We start from the raw sequence: 24,976 nt of genomic DNA, 5'->3' as shown, positions 1-24,976 counted from the left end.
AACTGAATTCCAGCTGGGGGTTTCTCCAGAGTGAGTCCATGTGAATTTTTTTTAAAGTTGATACACAAATGTCTGTTAATTATCGTACAAAAGAGTGTGAAACCTACAACGAGACAAGATTATGTGAAGATTATTTTAAAACAAATTTAGTGAGAATAGACAAAGATGAAGACCCAACAAACGAAAATGAACATTGTGGAAAGAAATTTAAAGAAAGTGGGAAATTGAAAAAGCACTTGAGAATACACACAGGAGAGACACTATATGAATGTGAACATTGCGGGAAGAAATTTAAACAGAATAGCCGTTTGAAAGATCATTTGAGAATACATACAGGAGAGAAACCAAGTATGAATGTGAACATTGTGGAAAGAAATTTAAAGAAAGTGGGAAATTGAAAAAGCACTTGAAAGTACACACAGGAGAGACACTTTCTGAATGTGAACATTTTGGGAAGGAATTTAAAACAAGTGTGAATTTGAAAGATCATTTGATAATACACACAAGAGAGACACCTTAAGTTATGAATGTGAACATTGTGGAAGAAAATTTAAAGAGATTTCGAATACTGTACTGTAAATACATTTAGAATACAGTACTATGCATACATTTAGAACACTGTACATTACTTGTACTAGAAATACTGTACATTTCTTTATAATAATGTACATTCATTAAAACTGTGTATATGTATTTAGAATACTGTAAATATTAGAACGCTGTGAAAGTTAGAATGTTGTGTTTACATTTAGAATACAGCCTGTACATACATTTGTTGTACCTTACATATTATGCTTGCTGTTCAATTTATTTTTAACCAACTTCTAAACTTAAATCTGCAAATTCTTTTTAAAATCAAATCTTAATTGCAGAAGTTATTGTTCTTGTTTCACTATTGTAATTAGTTTTCCATCGGATATGTTATAGATATTAAGTAATAGTTACTCTTGGTTTTTTTATCTTTTATTTAATTTTTAAATAGAATATGCTAGTAAGTTTCCTATACATGTCAGATGATGTTGAAACTACTGTACATTATTTTATAATTTGATATTAAATGAAAATGTTGTTAATAGTTTCAATCCAATGCGTCTCACTTGTTTTGTCCTCTCCGGAAGTAAAGTAGAATATACTCAAATAGTCACGTTGCGCAATTGTAAACGTCATGAAAATGTTAGCAACCTCACGTGAATGACGATATGTTAAGAACCCTCAACATCGTTACTGTTTGGTAAACTGCGATAAGTCCAGTAGTCAGGTTTTAGCACCACTGGCTAATGTATGCACATTGTTTGCCTCCTAATTAATAAAAGTTGCACAGTTAATTTTATATTTAAAAAAGTACAGTCTTTGGTTGGCTTTCGCATACATGTTAGTATGCTATGACATTTTCTCATCTATCCATTTATCTTCAGACAATTTCTATCACAGCAATCATGGAGTAATAATTATTACTCCATGCACCAATTAATTAAGTTGTGATCACCAATCCTGTAAGTGCTCTCATAATTATTTGAGATTGTGCCTGTGATACATGTGTGAATGTCATCAACAAATTTAAATATTTGAGATAAGACCCAACATTAGGACGGGGTGGGGAATTAGTGTCTTTTCAATATATTACCAAGAAACAATGTCCCTGGCCTAACGACGGCCAAAGCTAATGCTATGACTTTGCAAGTAAATTAAATAACCTGTTGTCCCCATGCCATTATCTCTTACAAACCCCACCGCATGAAACGTTGTATAATATGAGAAAAAATTAACCCAGCTGAAAAATAAATACAGGACCAACAAATTGTGAGACAGTCCTATCCCTACTTAATGTGACATAATTAGTGTTCAATACAATATAAGAGTCATAGCACTTTCTTGTCTACTTTTTTTATAATAAGGCTTATGCCATTTTAATGTCACATAATAGTGGATTCACTTTGACCAAAAATTTGAGCTGAAAAATGTTATAGGCCTAGTACCTGAAAAAAACTATAGTTTAAAGCAACAAAATACTAAAATAGATGGGTTTTTGGTTGAATTTAACGGTTTATTTTGTCTTTTTAAAAGTCACAAATTTATTTTTAACAGTTTTTTTTTCTACGAAAGTAGAATAATTACCTATTCCAAGTATTTTTTTTATTAACCTTCAAACAAAAATACAACCTTGTGTTGTCAATCGAACGCTGCGAATTATCCGTCATGAAGAGATAGTCACGCTATATTTTTCCGCACCACAAAAATACAAAGGGAGGAATGCCGCACGTCCGCGAAGGGGATTGTATTTTGCGGACCCAGGAGGATTCCCGCCTTTACAACCAGCCATCAGTTAAACTGCAGTAGGCCTATATAACTGAGCTCTTCACACAAAATAATAAAGATACTGTTAATGCAGTTATACGTTTTTACAAGATTGAACGAAAAACATCATGGAATACAAATGTGAACATTGTGGAGATAAATTTGAGTTAATTTATTTGAAGGTGCATTTAGGAATACATACAAAAGAGTGTGAAAACTACAACGAGACAAGATTATGTGAAGATGATTTTAAAACAAATGTAGTGAGAATATACAAAGAAGAAGACTCAACAAACGAAAATGAACATTGCGGGAAGAATTTGAAAACACCCACAGGAGAGACAAGTAAGCATTTGAAAGATCATTTGAGAATAGACACAAGAGAGACACCTTATGAATGTGAACATTGTGGAAAGAAATTTAAACAAAATGGGAATTTGAAGATGCATTTGAGAATACACACACGAGAGACACCATATGAATGCGAACATTGTGGAAAGAAATTTAAACGAAATGGGCATTTGAAAATGCATTTGAGAATACATACAGGAGAAACACCTTTTGAATGTGAACATTGTGGAAAGAAATTTTATAAGAATAGCCATTTGAAAAGGCACTTAAGAGTACATACAGGAGAGACACCTTTTGAATGTGAACATTGTGGAAAGAAATTTAAACAAAATGGGAATTTGAAGATGCATTTGAGAATACACACACGAGAGACACCATATGAATGCGAACATTGTGGGAAGAAATTTAAACTAAATGGGAATTTGAAGATGCATTTGAGAATACACACACGAGAGACACCATATGAATGCGAACATTGTGGGAAGAAATTTAAACAAAATGGGAGTTTGAAAAGGCACTTGAGAGTACACACAGAAGAGATTTAGAATACTGTACTGTACACATTTATCAAACCAACATGTATATGCTTTCTTTTTGCAGAAGTAATTGTTCTTGTTTTCGCTAGTTACCGTAGTATGTATGATATGTTATAGATATAAGTAATAGTTACTATTGGTTTTATTTAATAATATGCTAGTAAGTTTTCTATACAGAATAACAGTAAGTATTATTAATAGTAATAATAATAGTTTCAATCCATGCGTCTAACTTGTTTTGTCCTCTCTGGAAGTAAAGTTGAATATACCCGATTCTTTTAAGGTTTAAGAGTCACGTTGTGCAATTGTAAACGTCATAAAAATTAGTTGCACAACTTCACGTGAATGACGATATGTTGAGAATCCCCAACATTGTATATTCCTTGGTAAACTACAATAAGTCAAGCGGTCAAAGGTTTTAGCACCATTGGCTAATTCATGCACATAATTAGTGTCTTTTCAATATATTACCATGTCCCTGGCTTAACGACGGCCAAAGCTAATGCTATGATTTTGCAAGTAAATTAAATAACCCCTTGACCTCATGCCATTATATCTTACTTACCCTGCAGCATGAAAGGTTGTGTAATATGAGGAAAATGTAACCCAGCTGCACCGCGAACTACCGTCACTTTTGTAGGAATACAATGTCTATGATGTTCTTGTTACCTTTTTTATGTTCCATTCATGTTATACAACTTGCGTGCAATAGGCTGACTGTACATTCTAATTAAAACCAGCCTTTAATTTTTGTTATTCTTAATGTTTAAATATGTTTTTGATGTTTGTTATAACTTTTAATATTTTTAATTCATTTTATATATTTTATAAATATTGTAACAATTTAGCTTTTGCTGCCACTACAAGTTTGTTTTAATAAATGAACTTTAAATAATAATAATGTATTTTTTGTATTAAAGATATATTGTCCTGAAAAATAATGTTTTAGCCTATACTTTTTTTTATATTTAATAGGGCGTATGCCCTTTTAATGTCACATAATAGTGGATTCAGTTTGACCAAAAATGTGAGCTGAAAAAACTTATAGTACCTGAATAAAAACTATAATTTAAAGCAAAAAAATACTCAAATTGATGGGCTTGGGTTTTTGGTTGAATGTAACGGTTTATTTGTTTTTGTTATAAGTCACAAATTGATTTTTTACATTTTTTTTTAACGAAAGTAGAATAGTGACCTATTCAAAATCTTTTTTATTAACCTTCAAACAAAAATAGAACTTTGCGTTGTCAATCGGACTAGAGAATTTTTATTGATTACAATACCTACCTACCTACAATATCTATCCCCAACATTACTTTTTCGAGTATACAAGGACTCCTTAAAAAAGACCGAGGCATGGATTATTGGGCATAATTGGGAAAAGAAAATAATATTCCTTTTTGATGTCCATTTTTAGAACGCCGCGAATTATCCGTCATAAAGAGGTAGTTACACTATAATTTTCCGCTCCCCAAAAATACAAAGGAATGCGCACATCCGCGAAGTGGATCGCATTTTGCGGACCCGGGAGGATTACCGCCTTTACAACCAGCCAGCAGTTAAACTGCAGTAAATAACTGAGCTCTTCACACAAAATAATAAAGATACTGTTAATGCAGTTATACGTTTTTACAAGAACGAAAAACATCATGGAATACAAATGTGAACATTGTGGAGATAAATTTGAGTTATTTTATTTGAAGGTGCATTTAGGAATACATACAAAAGAGTGTGAAAACTACAACGAGACAAGATTATGTGAAGATGATTTTAAAACAAATTTAGTGAGAATAGACAAAGAAGAAGACCCAACAAACGAAAATGAACATTGCGGGAAGAATTTGAAAACACCCACAGGAGAGACAAGTAGGCATTTGAAAGATCATTTGAGAATAAACACAAGAGAGACACCTTATGAATGTGAACATTGTGGAAAGAAATTTAAACTAAATGGGAATTTGAAGATGCATTTGAGAATATACACACACGAGAGACACCATATGAATGCGAACATTGTGGGAAGAAATTTAAACTAAATGGGAATTTGAAGATGCATTTGAGAATACACACACGAGAGACACCATATGAATGCGAACATTGTGGGAAGAAATTTAAACTAAATGGGAATTTGAAGATGCATTTGAGAATACACACACGAGAGACACCATATGAAATGCGAACATTGTGGGAAGAAATTTAAACAAAATGGGAGTTTGAAGACGCATTTGAGAGTACACACAGGAAAGACACCATATGAATGGGAACATTGTGGAAAGAAATTTTATAAGAATAGCCATTTGAAAACGCACTTAAGAGTACACACAGGAGAGACACCATATGAATGTGAAAAGTGTGGAAAGAAATTTAACCAAAGTGAGAGTTTAAAGATGCACTTAAAAATACATACTGGAGAGACACCTTTAGTTGAATGTGAACATTGTGGAAAGAAATTTAACCGAATAACAATTTGAAAATCGTTTGAGAATACACACGGGAGAGACCTTATGAAAATGTAAGCATTGTGAACATTGTGGGAAAGAATTTAAAGAAATTTAGAATACTGTACTGTAAATACATTTAGATACAGTACTATGCATACATTTAGAACACTGCACTAGAAATACTGTATTTTCATTTATAATAATGTACATTCATTAAGATAGACCCGGGTTCAATTCCCGACAACTCCCAGTCCACTCAGCTGTAAATGAGTACCTGGTTGAAAATACTAGGGAGAAAAAAGGCGGCGTGGAAAGGAACTGGCCACCCTACCACATAATGCCGAGGCTTAGTACAATGAGCTCCTAACAGCTCATTCCCCTACGTTCAGAGAACACGGGACTCACCTTTTACATTCATTAAAACTGTGTACCTATATTTAGAATACAGCCTCTACATACCATTACTTGTACCTCACATAATATGCTTGCTGTTCAATTTCTTTGTAACCAACTTCTAAACTTAAATCTGCAAATTCTTTTTAAAATCAAACCTTAAGACCCCCTTTATCAAACAAACATGTATATGATTTCTTTTTGCAGAAGTAATTGTTACTGTTTCACTATTGTAATTAGTTTTACATCGGATATGTTTTAGATATAAGTAATAGTTACTCTTGGTTTTATTTAACTTTTGTTTAACTTATCCAATACATCTCACTTGTTTGTCCTCTCTGGAAGTAAAGTAGAATATACCCGATTCATTTAAGGTTTAACAGTTTAATAAGAGTCACGTTGCGCAATTGTAAACGTCATGGAAATTAGTTGCACAACTTCACGTGAATGACGATATGTTGAGAATCCCCAACATTGTATATTCCTTGGTAAACTACAATAAGTCCAGCGGTCAAAGGTTTTAGCACCACTGGCTAATTCATGCACATAATTAGTGTCTTTTCAATGTATTACCATGTCCCTGGCTTAACGACGGCCAAAGCTAATGCTATGACTTTGCAAGTAAATTAAATAACCCGTTGACCCCATGCCATTATATCTTACTTACCCTGCAGCATGAAAGTACTTACACAGATCAAATGTAAGCAAACTTTCAATTGATGACTATACTAAATGTGAGGGATTATTATCAGTTGATGAATGCACAAATGCTGTTTTAAAAATGCACCTTAATAAAAGCCCAGGATCTGATGGCTTGAGTGTTGAATTTTACAGAAAGTTTTGGGACCATATAAAAGAAATGCTGTGTACAGCTCTGAACTATAATTATCACAACAACATACTTTCAAATTCACAAAGGAGAGGTATAATTCAATTACTTTTCAAAAGTGGACAAAGAGAGAAGTTAGAAAACTGGCGACCTATCACACTCATTAATGTAGATTATAAGATATTAGCTCATGTTCTATCAATCAGATTACAAAAAGTAATATCAACTATTATACATTCTGATCAAAAAGGTTACATTACTGGAAGATTTGGTGGTGAAAACATAAGACTTGTAGAAGATATACTTTATTTTACTAATATCAAAAACAAACCCGGCGCCTTAATTTTCCTGGATTTTGCAAAAGCGTTTGATTCGGTAAACAGAAATTTAATGTTAAAAACGCTAACAAAATTTGGATTTGGTCCTTCTTTTATTAAATGGATTAAAGTAATATATACTGATACAGAAAGTATAATGGTAAATAATGGTTGGATGTCGGAAAGCATTAATATGGAACGTGGAATAAGACAAGGGTGTCCTTTATCGGCCTTGTTATTTATATTGGTAGTTGAATTGATGGCCTGTAACATACGGAACAATCCCCTATGTAAAGGAATTGAATTGCCAAAAATAAATGATGAAGAATGTACTGTTAAGATAGCTCAGCTTGCAGACGATACTATCATCTTTACAAAAGATAAAGAATCGTTAATCTGCTTTTTACATGAGATTGAGCTATTCTGTAGAATATCAGGTTTAAGATTGAACAAAGGAAAAACAAATGGTATGTGGATTGGTGCGAGTAAACATAATATGTCAGAACCATGTAATATTGCATGGACAAAGAAACCTGTAAAGTTTCTAGGAATTTATGTTGGATACGATAACAAATTATGTGAAAAGAAAAACTGGGACGATAAGATTATTTCTTTAGAAAATATCTTAAGATTATGGAAAAGAAGAAATCTTACGTTCTTTGGAAAAATTATTATAATTAAAACCCTAGCCATATCTAAACTAATATACAATGCTAGCATTATAACCGTACCAAAATATATCTTGCCCAAGGTGGAAAAGATAATATATAGTTTTATGTGGAGTGGTAGACGAGAAAAGATTAAAAGAACCACACTCAATAGAAAAACAGATAAAGGTGGTTTAAATATGATTAATTTGAATGCAAAAGTCAAAGCATTGAAGTTAAACTGGGTTAAGCGACTCCTTAGCCCAGATCCAGGAAAATGGAAATGTATACCGAGTTATTTTATGCACCCTATTAAGTATACTGTTAATATCACTCAAATTAACAATGAAGAGCATTCTGATCTAAAACTATTGCCTGTTTTCTATAGAGAAATGATAATTGCTATAGTTAATATTAACAACTTTAACTGGTCTGACCCACAAAACATTGAAGACGTTAAAAACCAACAATTGTGGGAAAATAAATGTATACAGTTAAATGGAAAGTCAATCTATTTCAAAGTTTGGCTTGATGCAGGCTTTAGAACAATGAATGACATAATTAAGGAGAATATATTATTACCAATGAATGAAGTGTTACCATTACTATCACAGAAACAAAATGGATTAATTGAATATATAGGGCTAATGAATGCTATACCACAATCATGGAAGGAAATTATTTTGAATGGTGAACATGTAAATAATCAAACAAACACCGATTGCTTTTAGCTTCATACAAAACAACTTAATGCAAAACTATTTTATAATTTATTTGTGGAAAATATAATATCAACTCCTATAACACAAGAAAAATGGGAGATAGAATTTCAAAATTACACTTTTGCATGGGATACCGTATGGTATAACAAGGTGTTTTCTATGACACATATCACAAAAGTCGCGCAATTCAATTTCAAACTACTACATCGTATTCTTGCGTGTAAAAGTAAGTTAAAAATTTGGAAACTTTCAATAAATGACATATGTGAAAGATGTAATAGTGAAATTGAAAATGAAAAACATTTGTTATTTTCATGTAATAAGATTAAACCCATATTAGTCCGGTGGCAGGAGGGGGGAATCACCACCCGAAAGGGGACAAATTGCCATCCAACTTTTCTAGACTAGAATTTTCCGTAGATTACGAATATGGAAGGTAATCGATCAGGATAGGAAGCGTTTTCGAGATATAAGGGGTCAAAGTTCAAAATTGACCAATTACAACAATGTATTATGTATATGTATTATAACAAATTTATTGAAGCACAATTTGGTCTTTTATTACATTTTTATGATTATAAGTGTCTATTCAATCACCTTATGAAAAAAAAAATCCTTTGTGATTAAGGGTCAAATGTCAATATTGACCAATCATAGAACGTACCTATAAAACCAAATAAAAACTAATATTTAATCAAAATTGGATGTTTTCTCATTCTGTTAATCAATCATACGCAATGTAAAAGAGCGAATACATCATTTCATCAGTTGACATAAGGTCAATTTCATCAGTTGACATAAGGTCAAAGGTCAACATTTTAATACGCGTATTAGTTAACAAATAAATGCAAAGTTGTCCAAACTATGATATTGATGGTTTTACAAGTAATCAAATTATTTGATTAGTAAAGTTATGTTATTTCATTATAATTTTGATTAATATAATTATAATACTGTATTTAATCAAATCAGACTTCGATCAGGATAGGAAGCGAATAGGAAGAGATAAGGGGTCAAAGTTTAAAATTGACCAATTATAACAATGTATTATATACATATGTATTATAACCAGTTTATTAAAGTTCAATTTGGTCTTTTAATATATTTGTATGGTTATAGGTATTGTATGGTGTTATTCAGTCGCCTTATAAAACAAATACTTTGCAATTAAAGGTCAAATGTCAATATTAACCAATCACACAATTTGCATTTAAAACCAAATAAAAACTTACATTTAAGACAAAATGTTATGTTTTATCCCAAGTTAACCCAAGGGACGGTCATCCATGGACATTAAGCCTCATAATGGAAATATAAGGGATGACAATGTGGGTTTATATAGACAGGCACATGGAATAAAGCTGCCTGTGCACTCTCGATCCTTAAGGAACCGATTTGGATTTTGCCTAAAATGAAACAACAGCAGGTCATCTATTTAAACCCTTCTGTGGTTCTCTACTGTATGTTCAGTTCTACATTTGGCTCCTGTATCGGATCAATGCATTTGGCTACATAAGTTACTGTGTTAGAAATATATCGGGTAACTAAAACTGTAGGTTCCAATATTAAGCCATGGGAAAAGCCTGTCTGTGCACTCTCAATCCTTTTAAAAGGAACCCATATGGATTTGCCAAAATGAACCAAGTGTAACTTCTGAATTCTCTATGAGCCGTACATTCCGTTTATTGGAGATTCGTGGATACCTGATTGAAATTGCTCAAATATTTCTGAAAGACATTGTACTGTATAGTAATAGTATTATTCCCCTTCCACACATCTTTGAATTAAATCCGCCCTGATAGGCTCTTAGGTACAGGATTTAAAGGCAATAATCACACTTGTATTTTTCAAACAGTATAATCTATTAGATTGAATAAAAATATCTATTATAAACAATTTGCCGTTAGAAATCTCTGTGCCATGTCGTTATTTAGATGAGAAAAACAGGTCAAAGGTTAAAATTACTGTTTCAGTCACTTTTTGAAAAAGAGTTTCATTATGGCAAGTATAAACATATATATTGTGAACAATTTGACACCACAATTGGCTCCTTACGACAAATATTTATTAATTTATGTTTTTATTCAATTATGTCAAAGGTTAATAACCACACTTCCGGTCATTTTCAAGCATTATCATCTGTTATACTGAATATAAATGTATATCTTGGGAACAATTTGCTCCTATTTTTAATTCTCTCCGACCTGCCGTTACTTGGATATAGCAAAAAGAGGTCAAAGGTCAAAATTGCTAACAATGGGGTTTCCGGTCAATTTTTCAAAGAAATTTCTGTTAGAGCTAATATAAACATATACATTGTGAACAATTTGACACCAAAATTATCTCACTACGCCCAGAATTTCCAGAGATATAGCATGTTTTTATATTGGTCAATTTTGAACTTTGACCCCTTATATCTCGAAACGCTTCCTATCCTGATCGATTACCTTCCATATTCGTAATCTACGGAAAATTCTGGTCTAGAAAAGTTGGATGGCAATTTGTCCCCTTTCGGGTGGTGATATCCCCCCTCCTGCCACCGGACTATATGGATTGTATTTAAGTTTTTGATCTCAAACTGTTTTGTACAAAAAATTGATATAACCTGGCGTAATATTGTTAAAGGATCGGAAACGAAAACTGTAAATGAACTTATTTCAATATTTACTTTTTGCATCTATAAATCGTGTTTAGTAATAAGAAAAGAAAAGAAACAAAATCAGGAATCAAAATAATTTGGAGATTATTTTACTATGAATTAAAGCATTTATTAACAAATGAATTTATGAATAATTTACATAAGGCTCAGAAGAAATGGACGAATAACCTAAAAGATAAATTATTAAAACTGTCTAAAGACTTGATGTTAATAATTTAATTATTTTATCGATTCCTTTTTCTTTCTTACCTTATCATAATGGACACAAATCCTGCATATCAACGTAAAATCTGTTTATAAGCATCACATACAGTAAACCTTTTTAAGATGACAATAGTTCAAATACATGTAGCATGTCAATATAATCTGTATGTATTGGTATTTGTTTAACATATATATCTTTCTATATTTGCATTATTTTATATCGTATACATGTCAATTTAATCTATAGGTATGTGTATTTGTTCAATATATATACTTCTATACTACTATAATATGTTTTACCGTAAATACAAATTGTAAGTAGTAGTTGTACTAAGATGACATCGGGTATGAAGCGTCTCACATACACACAGAGCCAAAATTGCATCTTGGACTTGCACCGTGTATGGACTCTAACCTTACGGTTTCCATTAAATATACCATTTCATGCTATCATTCTAAATAACTAACTTTCAACCTACTGCATTCCTCTTTTTTTCATACCATCCATCTTATCTTGGTGAAAAGGGAGGATACTACATTTTCCTCCCCTGAGTTTATAGCCTCTCTACTCGAACACAAACTTGAACACAAATAAGATCACGAATAAGATAGTTTAACAAGACAATTTTAATCATGTATTTTACCGCCATTTTTCATTTCTACATTTTAATTAACATCGTATCTAAAATTTTAAATGAGAAAATATATGGTTAATAATGAATTCTGGCATCTTATTATGTAAATATACCGGTATTTTAACTACTCTAAACACTTACTTTTAATTGTCACAAAATGTACTTATATGTATATAATATATTCATCAATGAGAATTTAAATAAACGTGAGAAGAACTCACACAAGACAAAAAAAAAATGAAAGGTTGTGTAATATGAGGAAAATGTAACCCAGCTGCACCGCGAACTACCGTCACTTTTGTATGAATACAATGTATATGATGTTCTTGTTACCTTTTTTATGTTCCATTCATGTTATACAACTTGCGTGCAATAGGCTGACTGTACGTTCTAATGAAAACCTGCTTTTATTTTTTTTTTATTCTTGATGTTTAAATATGTTTGTTTTAACTTTTAATTCATTTTATATTTTGTATAAATATTGTAACAATTTAGCTTTTACTGCCACTACAAGTTTGTTTTAATAAATAAATTTAAATAATAATAATGTATTTTTGATATTAAAGATAGATTGTCCCCTTTTTTTATAATAATTTTAATGTCACATAATAGTGGATTCACTTTGACCAACAATTTGAGCTGAAAAAACTTATAGTACCTTGAAATTTAAAGCAAAAAATACTCAAATTGATGGGTTTTGGTTGAATTTAACGGTTTATTTTGTCTTTTTATAGGTCACAAATTGATTTTTAAACAGTTTTTTCTACGAAAGTAGAATAATGACCTATTCAAAGTCTTTTTTATTAACCTTCAAACAAAAATACAACTTTGCGTTGTCAATCGGACTAGAGAATTTGTATTGATTACCTACCTACCTACAATATCTATCCCCAACATTACTTTTTCGAGTATACAAGGACTCCTTAAAAAAGACCGAGGCATGGATTATTGGGCATAATTGGGAAAAGAAAATAATATTTCTTTTTGATGTCCATTTTTAGAACGCCGCGAATTATCCGTCATAAAGAGGTAGTTACACTATAATTTTCCGCTCCCCAAAAATACAAAGGAATGCGCACGTCCGCGAAGTGGATCGCATTTTGCGGACCCGGGAGGATTACCGCCTTTACAACCAGCCAGCAGTTAAACTGCAGTATATAACTGAGCTCTTCACACAAAATAATAAAGATACTGTTAATGCAGTTATACGTTTTTACAAGATTGAACGAAAAACATCATGGAATACAAATGTGAACATTGTGGAGATAAATTTGAGTTAATTTATTTGAAGGTGCATTTAGGAATACATACAAAAGAGTTTGAAAACTATAACGAGACAAGATTATGTGAAGATGATTTTAAAACAAATTTAGTAAAAATAGACAAAGAAGGAGACCCAACAAACGAACATTGCGGGAAGAATTTGAAAACACCCACAGGAGAGACAAGTGGACATTTGAAAGGTCATTTGAGAATACACACAGGAGAGACACCATATAAATGTGAACATTGTGGGAAGAAATTTAATGTAAAAGGGAATTTGAAGACGCACTTGAGAATACACACTGGAGAGACACCTTATCAATGTGAACATTGTGGAAAGAAATTTAACCAAAGTGGGAGTTTGAAGATGCACTTGAGAGTACATACAGGAGAGACACCATATGAATGTGAATTGTGCGGAAAGAAATTTAAACACAATGGGAATTTAAAGATGCATTTGAGAGTACACACAGGAGAGACACCTTATGAATGTGAACATTGTGGAAAGAAATTTAAACAAAATGGAACTTTAAAAGATCATTTGAGAATACACACAGGAGAGAAACCTTATGAATGTGAACATTGTGGAAAGAAATTTAATGTAAGAGGGAATTTGAAGACGCACTTGAGAATACACACAGGAGACACCTTATCAATGTGAACATTGTGGAAAGAAATTTAACCAAAGTGGGAATTTAAAGATGCATTTGAAAGTAAACACAGCAGAGACACCTTATGAATGTGAACATTGTGGGAAGCCATTTAACCGAATAGGCTAACAATTTGAAAATGCATTTGAGAATACACACAGGAGAGACCTTATGAAAATGTAAGCAATGTGGGAAGAAATTTAAAGAGATTTAGAATACTGTACTTTAAATTACATTAAAGAATACCATACTATGCATACATTTAGAATTCTGTATATACTAGCACTAGAAACACTGTATATTCATTTATAATAATGTACATTCATTAAAACTGTGTACATACATTTAGAATACTTTAAATATTAGAACACTGTAAGATTTAGAATGAAAATGTTAGCTGCACAACTTCACGTGGATGATGATATGTTGAGAGTCCTCAACATCATTCCTTGGTAAATTACGATAATATGTCCTATCCCTTACGTAATTAATGGGACATAATTAGTGTGCAATACAATTTAATATGCTTGTAAGTTGCCTATATTCTTGTCAGCTGATGTTGAAATTACTGTACATTGAATGTACTTCACTTGAATGACGATATGTTGAGAATCCTAAGCATCATATATTCCTTGCTAAACTACGATAAGTCCAGTGGTTATAAGTTTTAGCACCACTGGCTAATGTATGCACATTGTTTGCCTCCTAATCAATACAAGTTTTTTTAACAGTTTTTTTTCTAATAACGTAGACGTATTCAAATTCTTTTTTATTAATCTTCGAACAAAAATACAATTTTGCGGTGTCAATCGGACTAGAGTATTTCTTATTGTACCTATCAAACATCCAAGGAAGTATTGTATGTTACAACCAAGTACGTATCTATCCCCTACATTACTTTTTCGAGTAGGCCTATACAAGGACTCCTTAAAAAAAACCGAGGCATGAATTATTGGGCACAATTGGGAAATTTCTTTTTGAGGTGCAAATTCTAAATTTTTAGAATTATCGTCATAACTGGGCGAGATAAGCACGCTATATTTTCCCCTCCCCAAAAATACAAAGTAACGTTTCGCACGTCCGCAAAGTGGATCGCATTTTGCGGACCCGAGAGGATTAGCGGCCCTTAAAACCAGCTAGCAGAAATTTAACCAAAATGGGAGTTTGAAGATGCGCTTGATAGTACACACAGGTGAGATACCTTATGAATGTGAACATTGTGGAGAGAAATTTAAACGAAATGGGAATTTGAAAAGCACTTGAGAGTACACACAGGGGAGACACTTTATGACTGTGAACATTGTGGAGAGAAATTTTAACGAAATGGGAATTTGAAAAAGCACTTGAGAGTACACACAGGGGAAACACCTTATGAATGTGAACATTGTGGAAAGAAATTTAAACAGAGTGGGCATTTGAAAAACCACTTGAAAGTACACACAGAAGAGACACCTTATGAATGTGAACATTGTGGAAAGAAATTAATTTAAAGAAAGAGGGAATTTGAAGAAGCACTTGAGAGTATACACTGGAGAGACACCATATGAATGTGAACAATAGGCTTACATACAGGAGACAAACTTCACTATTACCAAGAAATATATTTTGTAAACCAAGTTTTATAATAAGTTATTTTGTATATCATGTACGCCTACATTGAAATGTACGAATCTATATTATAAATTTTACGTAAGGGCAAATATCGGTAAATCGCGTTTACTCGATAGTAAATTTGGTTCGTACATTCGGTACTGATTTTAACCAGCCGATGTATTAAGCCTGTTTACTAATTAAATTGAGTTATAGAAAAATCATGAATGCTTCCACCGAACTTACGAGTTAATATGAGTATAGCGAGGCATTTAACGAATATGCAAACTGCTAGGCGTTGTTTTCTTTCTTCTTCTGATGAGGATTGTTTCTCGAAAACCTATTCGTTAAATGCCTCGCTATACTCATATTAACTCGTAAGTTATAGATAATTATTATTATTTTTTTTTTTATTATTCATATTTCACACAGAGAAAAAAAATAAAAAAAGGACAAAATAAACAAAAAGACGTGTCTATACCAGCAGTAAAAAAGATTAATATTACAATAAATTAATAAAGTCTACCCATTGTTTCTCAAAATCATTTGATTCTCCATTTTGCCTTGCAATATACCTTAACATCATTAAATAATTTCGTATATAAATATTTAGAGCCTTAATACTTGACAGAGTTTTACCAATTCTACATTTATAAATTAAATACTTTGTACGAATAATAATTGTAATAACAGAAAAACATTGTGAAATATCTCCAAACAAAATTGAATCAATTGTAAAAGTTATTTTTTTAAAGGAAATACTAATTTTGTGTTCTATATTTGACCATAGTGGTCTTACATATTTGCAGCTTACAAACAGATGAGGAAGTGTTTCCGGTACATTTTCACAGAAAGTACATGCTTCATTTTGTCGAATACCAATTCTTGTCAAAAAAACATTTGTTGCAATTATTCTATTATTTATTCTATATTGGAACCATTGTAGGTTTGTTTGTCTGACACATTTAAAAGGAAGTTTGTACATTTCTTTCAGTTCCTCATCTGTTTTATTGGCATTAATTTTTTCTTCCCATTTTCTCATACTTTTCGGTCTGACAAAAACATTTTCTTTAAATTTGTTGTAAAAAGCTTTACACCCTGTTGGATTTTTAATAAAAATATCTAAATGAAAAGGAATTATTGGTGTTTGCAGTTTAGTCAAAATTATTTATATTGTAACTATGTTTTATTGAATTAATTATACCTTGGTACTGTAAAAAATGACATTGAATATTATAATGTTTTTTTGAAATGGTCCCATGACATAAAAGATTTTTTTTCTGAACGTAATACATCGTTAATATAAACTATTCCCCTTTCATACCAGTTTTTAAAAAACACTGGCCTATTGGCAACTTTTATTTCATTATTTCCCTACAAAAATATTCTTGGGATATCTATAATTGTTTCTGGGTAATTACTTTGATTCAGATTATTCCAAGCAGTTACAACATCATTCCAAAAGGCATTCCTTTCAGAAGTTAAAAAAACACTTTTTCCCGATATTATACCACTCATAAGATGAACAAAAAAATTAGAAAGAGATTTCCATTTACCCGAAGAAAACATGTATCTCCGGATCCAAGTTAACTTTAAGGACTGAAAAAAATCTTCTATTCGAACCATATTAAAACCGCCTTGACTGTGATCTTTACAAATTTGTTTTCTACTTATTTTCTCACTAGATTTCCAAATAAATTAAAAAAGTAATGTATTGAGCTTTGCAACAAAATTTGTATTGGGGTTTGGTATGGTTAGAATTATGTGATTTATTTTTGGAATAATTAGAGATTTTACAATAGTAAGCCTTCCAAGAGGCGTGAGATATCTTTTTGACCATTGGGCTAGTGATTTTGGTATAGATGTCATACATTTAATATAATTTAGTTCTGGCATTTGAGTGTAGTCAACACAATACATGATGCCAAGAAGGTTAAAGTGTCCATCATCTGGCCAATGGAAATCTTTTTCTTTACAAATTCTTTCTTTACAATGCGTTTTGCTCCCAATCCACATAGCACATTTTTGTTGGTAGTTAACCTTTAACCAGATATGTTGTAAAAACTATCTAACTCTTTAAATGCTTCTAGCATACTATTTTCTGAGCCATCAATGTATATAGTGGCATCGTCAGCGTACATACTGATTTTAAACTCGGTGCCTTCTACATTAAAACCTTTCATGTACTCATTTGATCTGATATATTGTGCTAACACCTTAATACATAAAATAAATAAATATGGTGAAAGAGGGTCACCTTGACGACATCCTCTTTGTATATTAAAAAAAGGTGTTGGGTAACCATTTACAAGAACACTTGATTTACATTCGTTATAAAAAATGTCAATCCACCTTAAAATATCATCACCAAAATTATAGTTTAAAAGGACTTTTTTCATAAAAGTGTGGGAAACCGTGTCAAAAGCCTTTTCAAAATCAATAATTAACACAAGACCAGGAATATTACGTCATTTGGTGTAAACTAGGATGTCGTACATTGTTCTAGTACACTCACCTATATATCTACCCTTCATGAAACCTTGTTGGTCCTCATTAATTAGAAGATTTAAAACACATTTTATTCTTTCGGCTATACATGATGAGGCAATCTTATATACAACATTTATATAGTATATACTATATATACATAAATTATAATTTATGTATACATATTTTTTTCATTTACCAATATCGGTATTTATTTCATTTATATGAACTTATTGAAATATAATTTAAATAATTTTTATAAAGAAGATGTTAGTTATTTTTATCCTAAATTATATAATTATATATTCTAGGTTTATTTTTATTTTTTTAGTAATGTGTTTTGTTGTGGGTCCCTACGAGACAAGTTTTTAACTTCTAGAAGCGATCCATGATAATAATGACTACCAATTACTGCTTTATCTATGTTCACTTTCATATCTTTTTTCTATTTTGTATATATTCATTCATTATTATCTAAATAAATATTATCTGAATTGAAAGGAATTGAAGTGAAATAGGTCTCCAGTTTTGAATCAATTCACGTGGTTTATCAGATTTAGGTAATAGTGTTATTAAACCCTGTGTTTGAATTGAGAGATGACCTGTATCGAATGCATAATTTAATGAGTTAACAACAAATTGTCCCAGACTTTTCAAAAAAACTTTAAAAAACTCTACTGAAAAACCATCTGTGCCAGGACTTTTGTTATGTTTCATTTGTTTGAAGACTTTACTAACTTCTTCAAATGTGAGTTTCCCTTCTATTTTTAATTTATCACTTTCAGCTAAAGTTGTTAGTTTAGCACCCTTTAAAACCTCCTCAGCCTTGGCTGTATAAGACGGCGCCGTCCAATTCTTTATTTCCTATTATTTCCATCAGAAACAGGGCTGAATTTCTTCCCCCTTTCGTAAAGTATTGTTGCACTGCAGTATCTACCTGCATAAGAAAAAAGTGGGAAAAAACGCACTTGAGATGATGAGTTGAGACACCAATGAATGTCAATATTGTGGGAAGAAATTTAAAGAGAGTGGAAGCAGGGAAGTTTGAAAACAAAAACCAAACACACCGGAATATGAATTAGATTTTGTACATAAATGAATGCGCTGCTCACAGAGCATTTTGTTTACACAGACTGTCATCAACAAATATATAGGCCTATATTTAATAAGATTAGTATTTTCTTGTGTAAAGTTGACTCTTGTTTGTTGGATTTATTATATTTAAACTTATTATTATGAAATCTGTAGCAAAAAAGAATCATTTTAATGATAGCAATACAAGAATATGCCCTTTTGGTGCACCGGCTGGTGTTTGAATAGTCCAGAAAATCATTACATGTACATGGGTTCTGGATTTATCTATTTACTGGGGTTGGTATGTACATATTCTGGACGTACTAGTTGTACTATTTGTTGTTCATAAACAAAGCAGATGAAATCATATAGTTTATTGCCTCAAAATGAATATTGCAAGCCTGCAACCATGTTCTGCAAAGTGAATTTTATAAGTTGCGCTTTAACCGTTTATTTTATTTAAGGTCAGGGTAACATTTTATATCTGATTTGATTAATTACAGTATTATAATTATATTGATTTGACCTTATGTCTACTGATGAAATTTACCTTATGTCAACTGATGAAATGATGTATTCGCTCTTTTACATTGCGTATATGATTGATTAACAGAATGAGAAAACATCCAATTTTTGTTAAATAGTTTTTAGGCCTATGATTGGTCAATATTGACATTTGACCCTCAATCACAAAGGGATTTTTTTTCATAAGGTGATTGAATAGATACCTATAATCATAAAAATGTAATAAAAAACCAAATTGTACTTCAATAAATTTACATATACATTGTTGTAATTGGTCAATTTTGAACTTTGATCGTTTATATCTCGAAAACGCTTCCTATCTTGATCGATCGTCTTTTATTAACCTTTAAACAAAAATACAACATTGCGTTGTCAATCAGACTAGAGTATTTTTTTTTTTTTATTGTACCTATCAAACAACCAAGGAAGTACTGTTACAGTCAGCCTACCTATCCCCTACATTACTTTTTCGAGAATACAAGGACTCCTTAAAAGAAGACGGAGGCATGGATTATTGGGCACAATTGGGAAAAGAAAATAATATTTCTTTTTGAAATACATTTTTAGAACGCCTCATAAAGAGGTAGTCACACTATAATTTTCCGCTCCCCAAAAATACAAAGGAATGCCGCACGTCCGCGAAGTGATTGCATTTTGCGGACCCGGGAGGATTACCGCCTTTACAACCAGCCAGCAGTTAAACTGCAGTATATAACTGAGCTCTTCACACAAAATAATAAAGATACTGTTAATGCAGTTATACGTTTTTACAATTGTAAGATTGAACGAAAACCAACATCATGGAATACAAATGTGAACATTGTGGAGATAAATTTGAGTTAATTTATTTGAAGGTGCATTTAGGAATACATACAAAAGAGTGTGAAAACTACAACGAGACAAGATTATGTGAAGATGATTTTAAAACAAATTTAGTGAGAATAGACAAAGAAGAAGACCCAGCAAACGAAAATGAAAATTGCGGGAAGAATTTGAAAACACCCACAGGAGAGACAAGTGGCCATTTGAAAGATCATTTGAGAATAGACACAGGAGAGAATAGCCATTTGAAAACGCACTTGAAAGTACACACGGAAGTGACACCTTATGAATGTGGACAATGTGAAAAGAAATTTCCAGAAATTGGGAATTTGAGAAACCATCTGAGAATCCACACAGGAGAGACACCATATGAATGTGAACATTGCGGGAAGAAATTTAAAGAAAGAGGGAATTTGAAGGTGCATTTGAGAGTACATACAGAGGAGACACCATATGAATGTGAACATTGTGGAAAGAAATGTAAACAAAATGGGAATTTGAAGATGCATTTGAGAATACATACAGGAGAAACACCTTTTGAATGTGCACATTGTGGAAAGAAATTTAATCAGAATAGCCATTTGAAAGCGCACTTGAGAATACACACAGGAGAGACACCATATGAATGTGAACATTGTGGAAAGAAATTCAGAACAAGTGGGAGTTTGAAGAGGCATTTGAGAGTACACACAGGAGAGACACCATATGAATGTGAACATTGTGGAAAGAAATTTAATCAGAATAGCAATTTGAAAAGGCACTTGAGAGTACACACAGAAGAGATTTAGAATACTGTACTGTACACATTTATCAAACCAACATGTTGTATATGCTTTCTTTTTGCAGAAGTAATGGTTCTTGTTTTCACTAGTTACCGTAGTATGTATGATATGTTATAGATATTAAGTAATAGTTACTATTGGTTTTATTTAATAATATGCTAGTAAGTTTCCTATACAGAATAATAGTAAGTATTATTAATAGTAATAATAATAGTTTCAATCGAATGCGTCTAACTTGTTTTGTCCTCTCTGGAAGTAAAGTCGAATATACCCGATTCTTTTAAGGTTTAAGAGTCACGTTGCGCAATTGTAAACGTCATAAAAATTAGTTGCACAACTTCACGTGAATGACGATATGTTGAGAATCCCCAACATTGTATATTCCTTGGTAAACTACAATAAGTCCAGCGGTCAAAGGTTTTAGCACCACTGGCTAATTCATGCACATAATTAGTGTCTTTTCAATATATTACCATGTCCCTGGCTTAACGACGGCCAAAGCTAATGCTATGACTTTGCAAGTAAATTAAATAACCCCTTGACCCCATGCCATTATATCTTACTTACCCTGCAGCATGAAAGGTTGTGTAATATGAGGAAAATGTAACCCAGCTGAACCGCGAACTACCGTCACTTTTGTATGAATACAATGTCTATGATGTTCTTGTTACCGTTTTTATGTTCCATTCATGTTATACAACTTGCGTGCAATAGGCTGACTATACATTCTAATGAAAACCAGCTTTTAATTTTTGTTATTCTTAATGTTTAAATATGTTTTTGATGTTTGTTATAATTTTTAATATTTTTAATTCATTTTATATATTTTATAAATATTGTAACAATTTAGCTTTTGCTGCCACTACAAGTTTGTTTTAATAAATGAACTTTAAATAATAATAATGTATTTTTTGTATTAAAGATATATTGTCCTGAAAAATAATGTTTTAGCCTATACTTTTTTTTATATATAATAGGGCGTATGCCCTTTTAATGTCACATAATAGTGGATTCACTTTGACCAAAAATTTGAGCTGACAAAACTTATAGTACCTGAAAAAAAACTATAATTTAAAGCAAAAAAATTTAAAGAAAGAAATTTAACCAAAGTGAGAGTTTAAAGATGCACTTAAAAATACATACAGGAGAGACACCTTTAGTTGAATGTGAACATTGTGGAAAGAAATTTAACCGAATAACAATTTGAAAATCGTTTGAGAATACACACGGGAGAGACCTTATGAAAATGTAAGCATTGTGAACATTGTGGGAAAGAATTTAAAGAAATTTAGAATACTGTACTGTAAATACATTTAGAATACAGTACTATGCATACATTTAGAACACTGTACATTACTTGCACTAGAAATACTGTATTTTCATTTATAATAATGTACATTCATTAAGATAGACCCGGGTTCAATTCCCGACAACTCCCAGTCCACTCAGCTGTAAATGAGTACCTGGTTGAAAATACTAGGGAGAAAAAAGGCGGCGTGGAAAGGAACTGGCCACCCTACCACATAATGCCGAGGCTTAGTACAATGAGCTCCTAACAGCTCATTCCCCTACGTTCAGAGAACACGGGACTCACCTTTTACATTCATTAAAACTGTACATACATTTAGAATACAGCCTCTACATACCATTACTTGTACCTCACATAATATGCTTGCTGTTCAATTTCTTTGTAACCAACTTCTAAACTTAAATCTGCAAATTCTTTTTAAAATCAAACCTTTCTTTCTTTCTTTCTTTATTTACCCATAAATATAAATTATAAACATTGTAATACAAATAATAATAATTATATCAAGGGAAGGGCTAAAAAATAGTTAAAACTAATCAAGTTCAGCCCCTAAACATTGAAGTATAAATAGTTATATAAATAAATTAGGGCAACTTGTCTAAAATAAAATTAATATACATAAACATTTTTTTTTTTTTTTTAAATACACTTTCTCTCAAATATATACAATATAATTCTCTTATAAAATAAATAAATATCACTATACAAACAAATAGTATGTTTTCATTTCTTTTTTGAATTTGCTTTTTGTTAGAACCCTTAAATCATCTGGGATTTCATTCCAGAGCTTTATCAAACAAACATGTATATGATTTCTTTTTGCAGAAGTAATTGTTCTTGTTTCACTATTGTAATTAGTTTTACATCGGATATGTTTTAGATATAAGTAATAGTTACTCTTGGTGTTATTTAACTTTTGTTTAACTTATCCAATACATCTCACTTGTTTGTCCTCTCTGGAAGATTCATTTAATGTTTAACAGTTTAATAAGAGTCACGTTGCGCAATTGTAAAAGTCATGGAAATTAGTTGCACAACTTCACGTGAATGACGATATGTTGAGAATCCTCAACATCATATATTCCTTGGTAAACTACAATAAGTCCAGTGGTCAAAGGTTTTAGCATCACTGCCTAATGTATGTTTGCCTCCTAATATTTAATAAAAGTTACACAGTTAATTTGTATATAAAAAATGTACAGTCTTTGGTTGGCTTTCGCATACACCATGTCGGTGTTAGTATTCTATGACAATTTTTATCTATGGCCATTTATGTTCAGACAATTTCTATCACACCAATCATGGGGTAATAATTACTCCTTGCACCAATTAATTAAATTGTGATTGTTAATCCTGTAAGTGCTCTCATAATTGTTAGGGATTGTGCCTATGTCACTTGTGTGAATGTCATCAGCAAATTTAACTATTTGAGGGAATTAGTGTCTTTTCAATATATTACTAATGCTATGCATTTACTTCTCTAACTAAGTTTGATATTCGCCATAACACTATGTCATATCATCAAACGACTTGTTTTATTTTTTTAAAGTAATTATTTTCTAAAAGATTGTTAACAAATACCGAGTTACCGGAGGAAGTCTGTCCGCTAATCACCGCGGTGAAAGGTGTTACTAAACGCCCAGTCATTGTCATTATACTGCGTTCTTAACTTGAATTTTCATATAAGTAGTTGAAAAAAAATTTTTTTTAAATGTAACAAGATTCATGAAACAATTATTTTTTTTGTGTAACAAACGTAATGACAAAATAAATTTTATGCAAAAAGATTCTTGACAAATTATTTTTATGTAACAAATTTAATGATAAAATAAAATTTATGTAAAAAGATTCTTGATAAAATATTTTTTATTTAACGAATTTCATGACAATTTTTGTTTCTTATGTAACAAGTTTTTGATTCTGAAATTAATCGACATACTTATAAAGAATAAATCTATAATCACAATTAAATTTATAAACAAATAATGATATTTAATATTTCCATACAAAAACTATAAATAAATTCAATTATTTACACACAAAAATATTGCATAAATGATATTTACAAAATAATTACAAAGGTTAAAAATAAATTCTCTTATTTACAAGAATATTACACATAATACTTAAAAACGTAAACGAACTAGGCCTACTGAACAAATGGACTGAATTACAAAATATTTTTTTCAACAAAATAATTCTTTATGTTACATACGGTTGATAAAATCAATTGATGCAACTAATTCTTTGCAAAATAATTTTCTGTTACAAACTTCTTGTAAAAAATAAATTTATGTAACGAATTTCTTTACAAATTTATTTTAATGTAACAAATATTTTTAAAAATTTATTTTCATGTAACAAATTTATCTACACAAATATTTTTATGAAACAAACTTCTTAACAAATTTATCTTATGTAACAAATTTCTTTACAAATTTATTT

At 31.2% G+C, this 24,976-nt stretch overlaps 1 protein-coding gene across 1 annotated transcript in view; it reads left to right on the top strand.

Annotated features, from left to right (window-relative positions):
* The window catches only part of LOC140049675 (uncharacterized), a 36,489-nt gene extending 21,003 nt beyond the window's left edge, over positions 1-15,486 (top strand). Inside the window, exons 6-10 of the mRNA XM_072094623.1 lie at positions 2,478-3,188; positions 4,886-5,048; positions 7,312-8,507; positions 13,321-13,893; positions 15,277-15,486. Of these exons, the coding sequence (XP_071950724.1) occupies positions 2,478-3,188; positions 4,886-5,048; positions 7,312-8,507; positions 13,321-13,893; positions 15,277-15,432 (2,799 nt within the window). The 3' untranslated portion in view covers positions 15,433-15,486. The remainder of the gene's footprint in view (positions 1-2,477; positions 3,189-4,885; positions 5,049-7,311; positions 8,508-13,320; positions 13,894-15,276) is intronic.
* Positions 15,487-24,976: the final 9,490 nt, after the last annotated feature.

The sequence above is a fragment of the Antedon mediterranea genome, chromosome 5 (genome assembly GCF_964355755.1).
Source record: "Antedon mediterranea chromosome 5, ecAntMedi1.1, whole genome shotgun sequence".
NCBI lineage: Eukaryota > Metazoa > Echinodermata > Crinoidea > Comatulida > Antedonidae > Antedon > Antedon mediterranea.
Note: the sequence above shows the minus strand (reverse complement) of the source record. Positions and strands in the feature narration are given on the sequence as shown.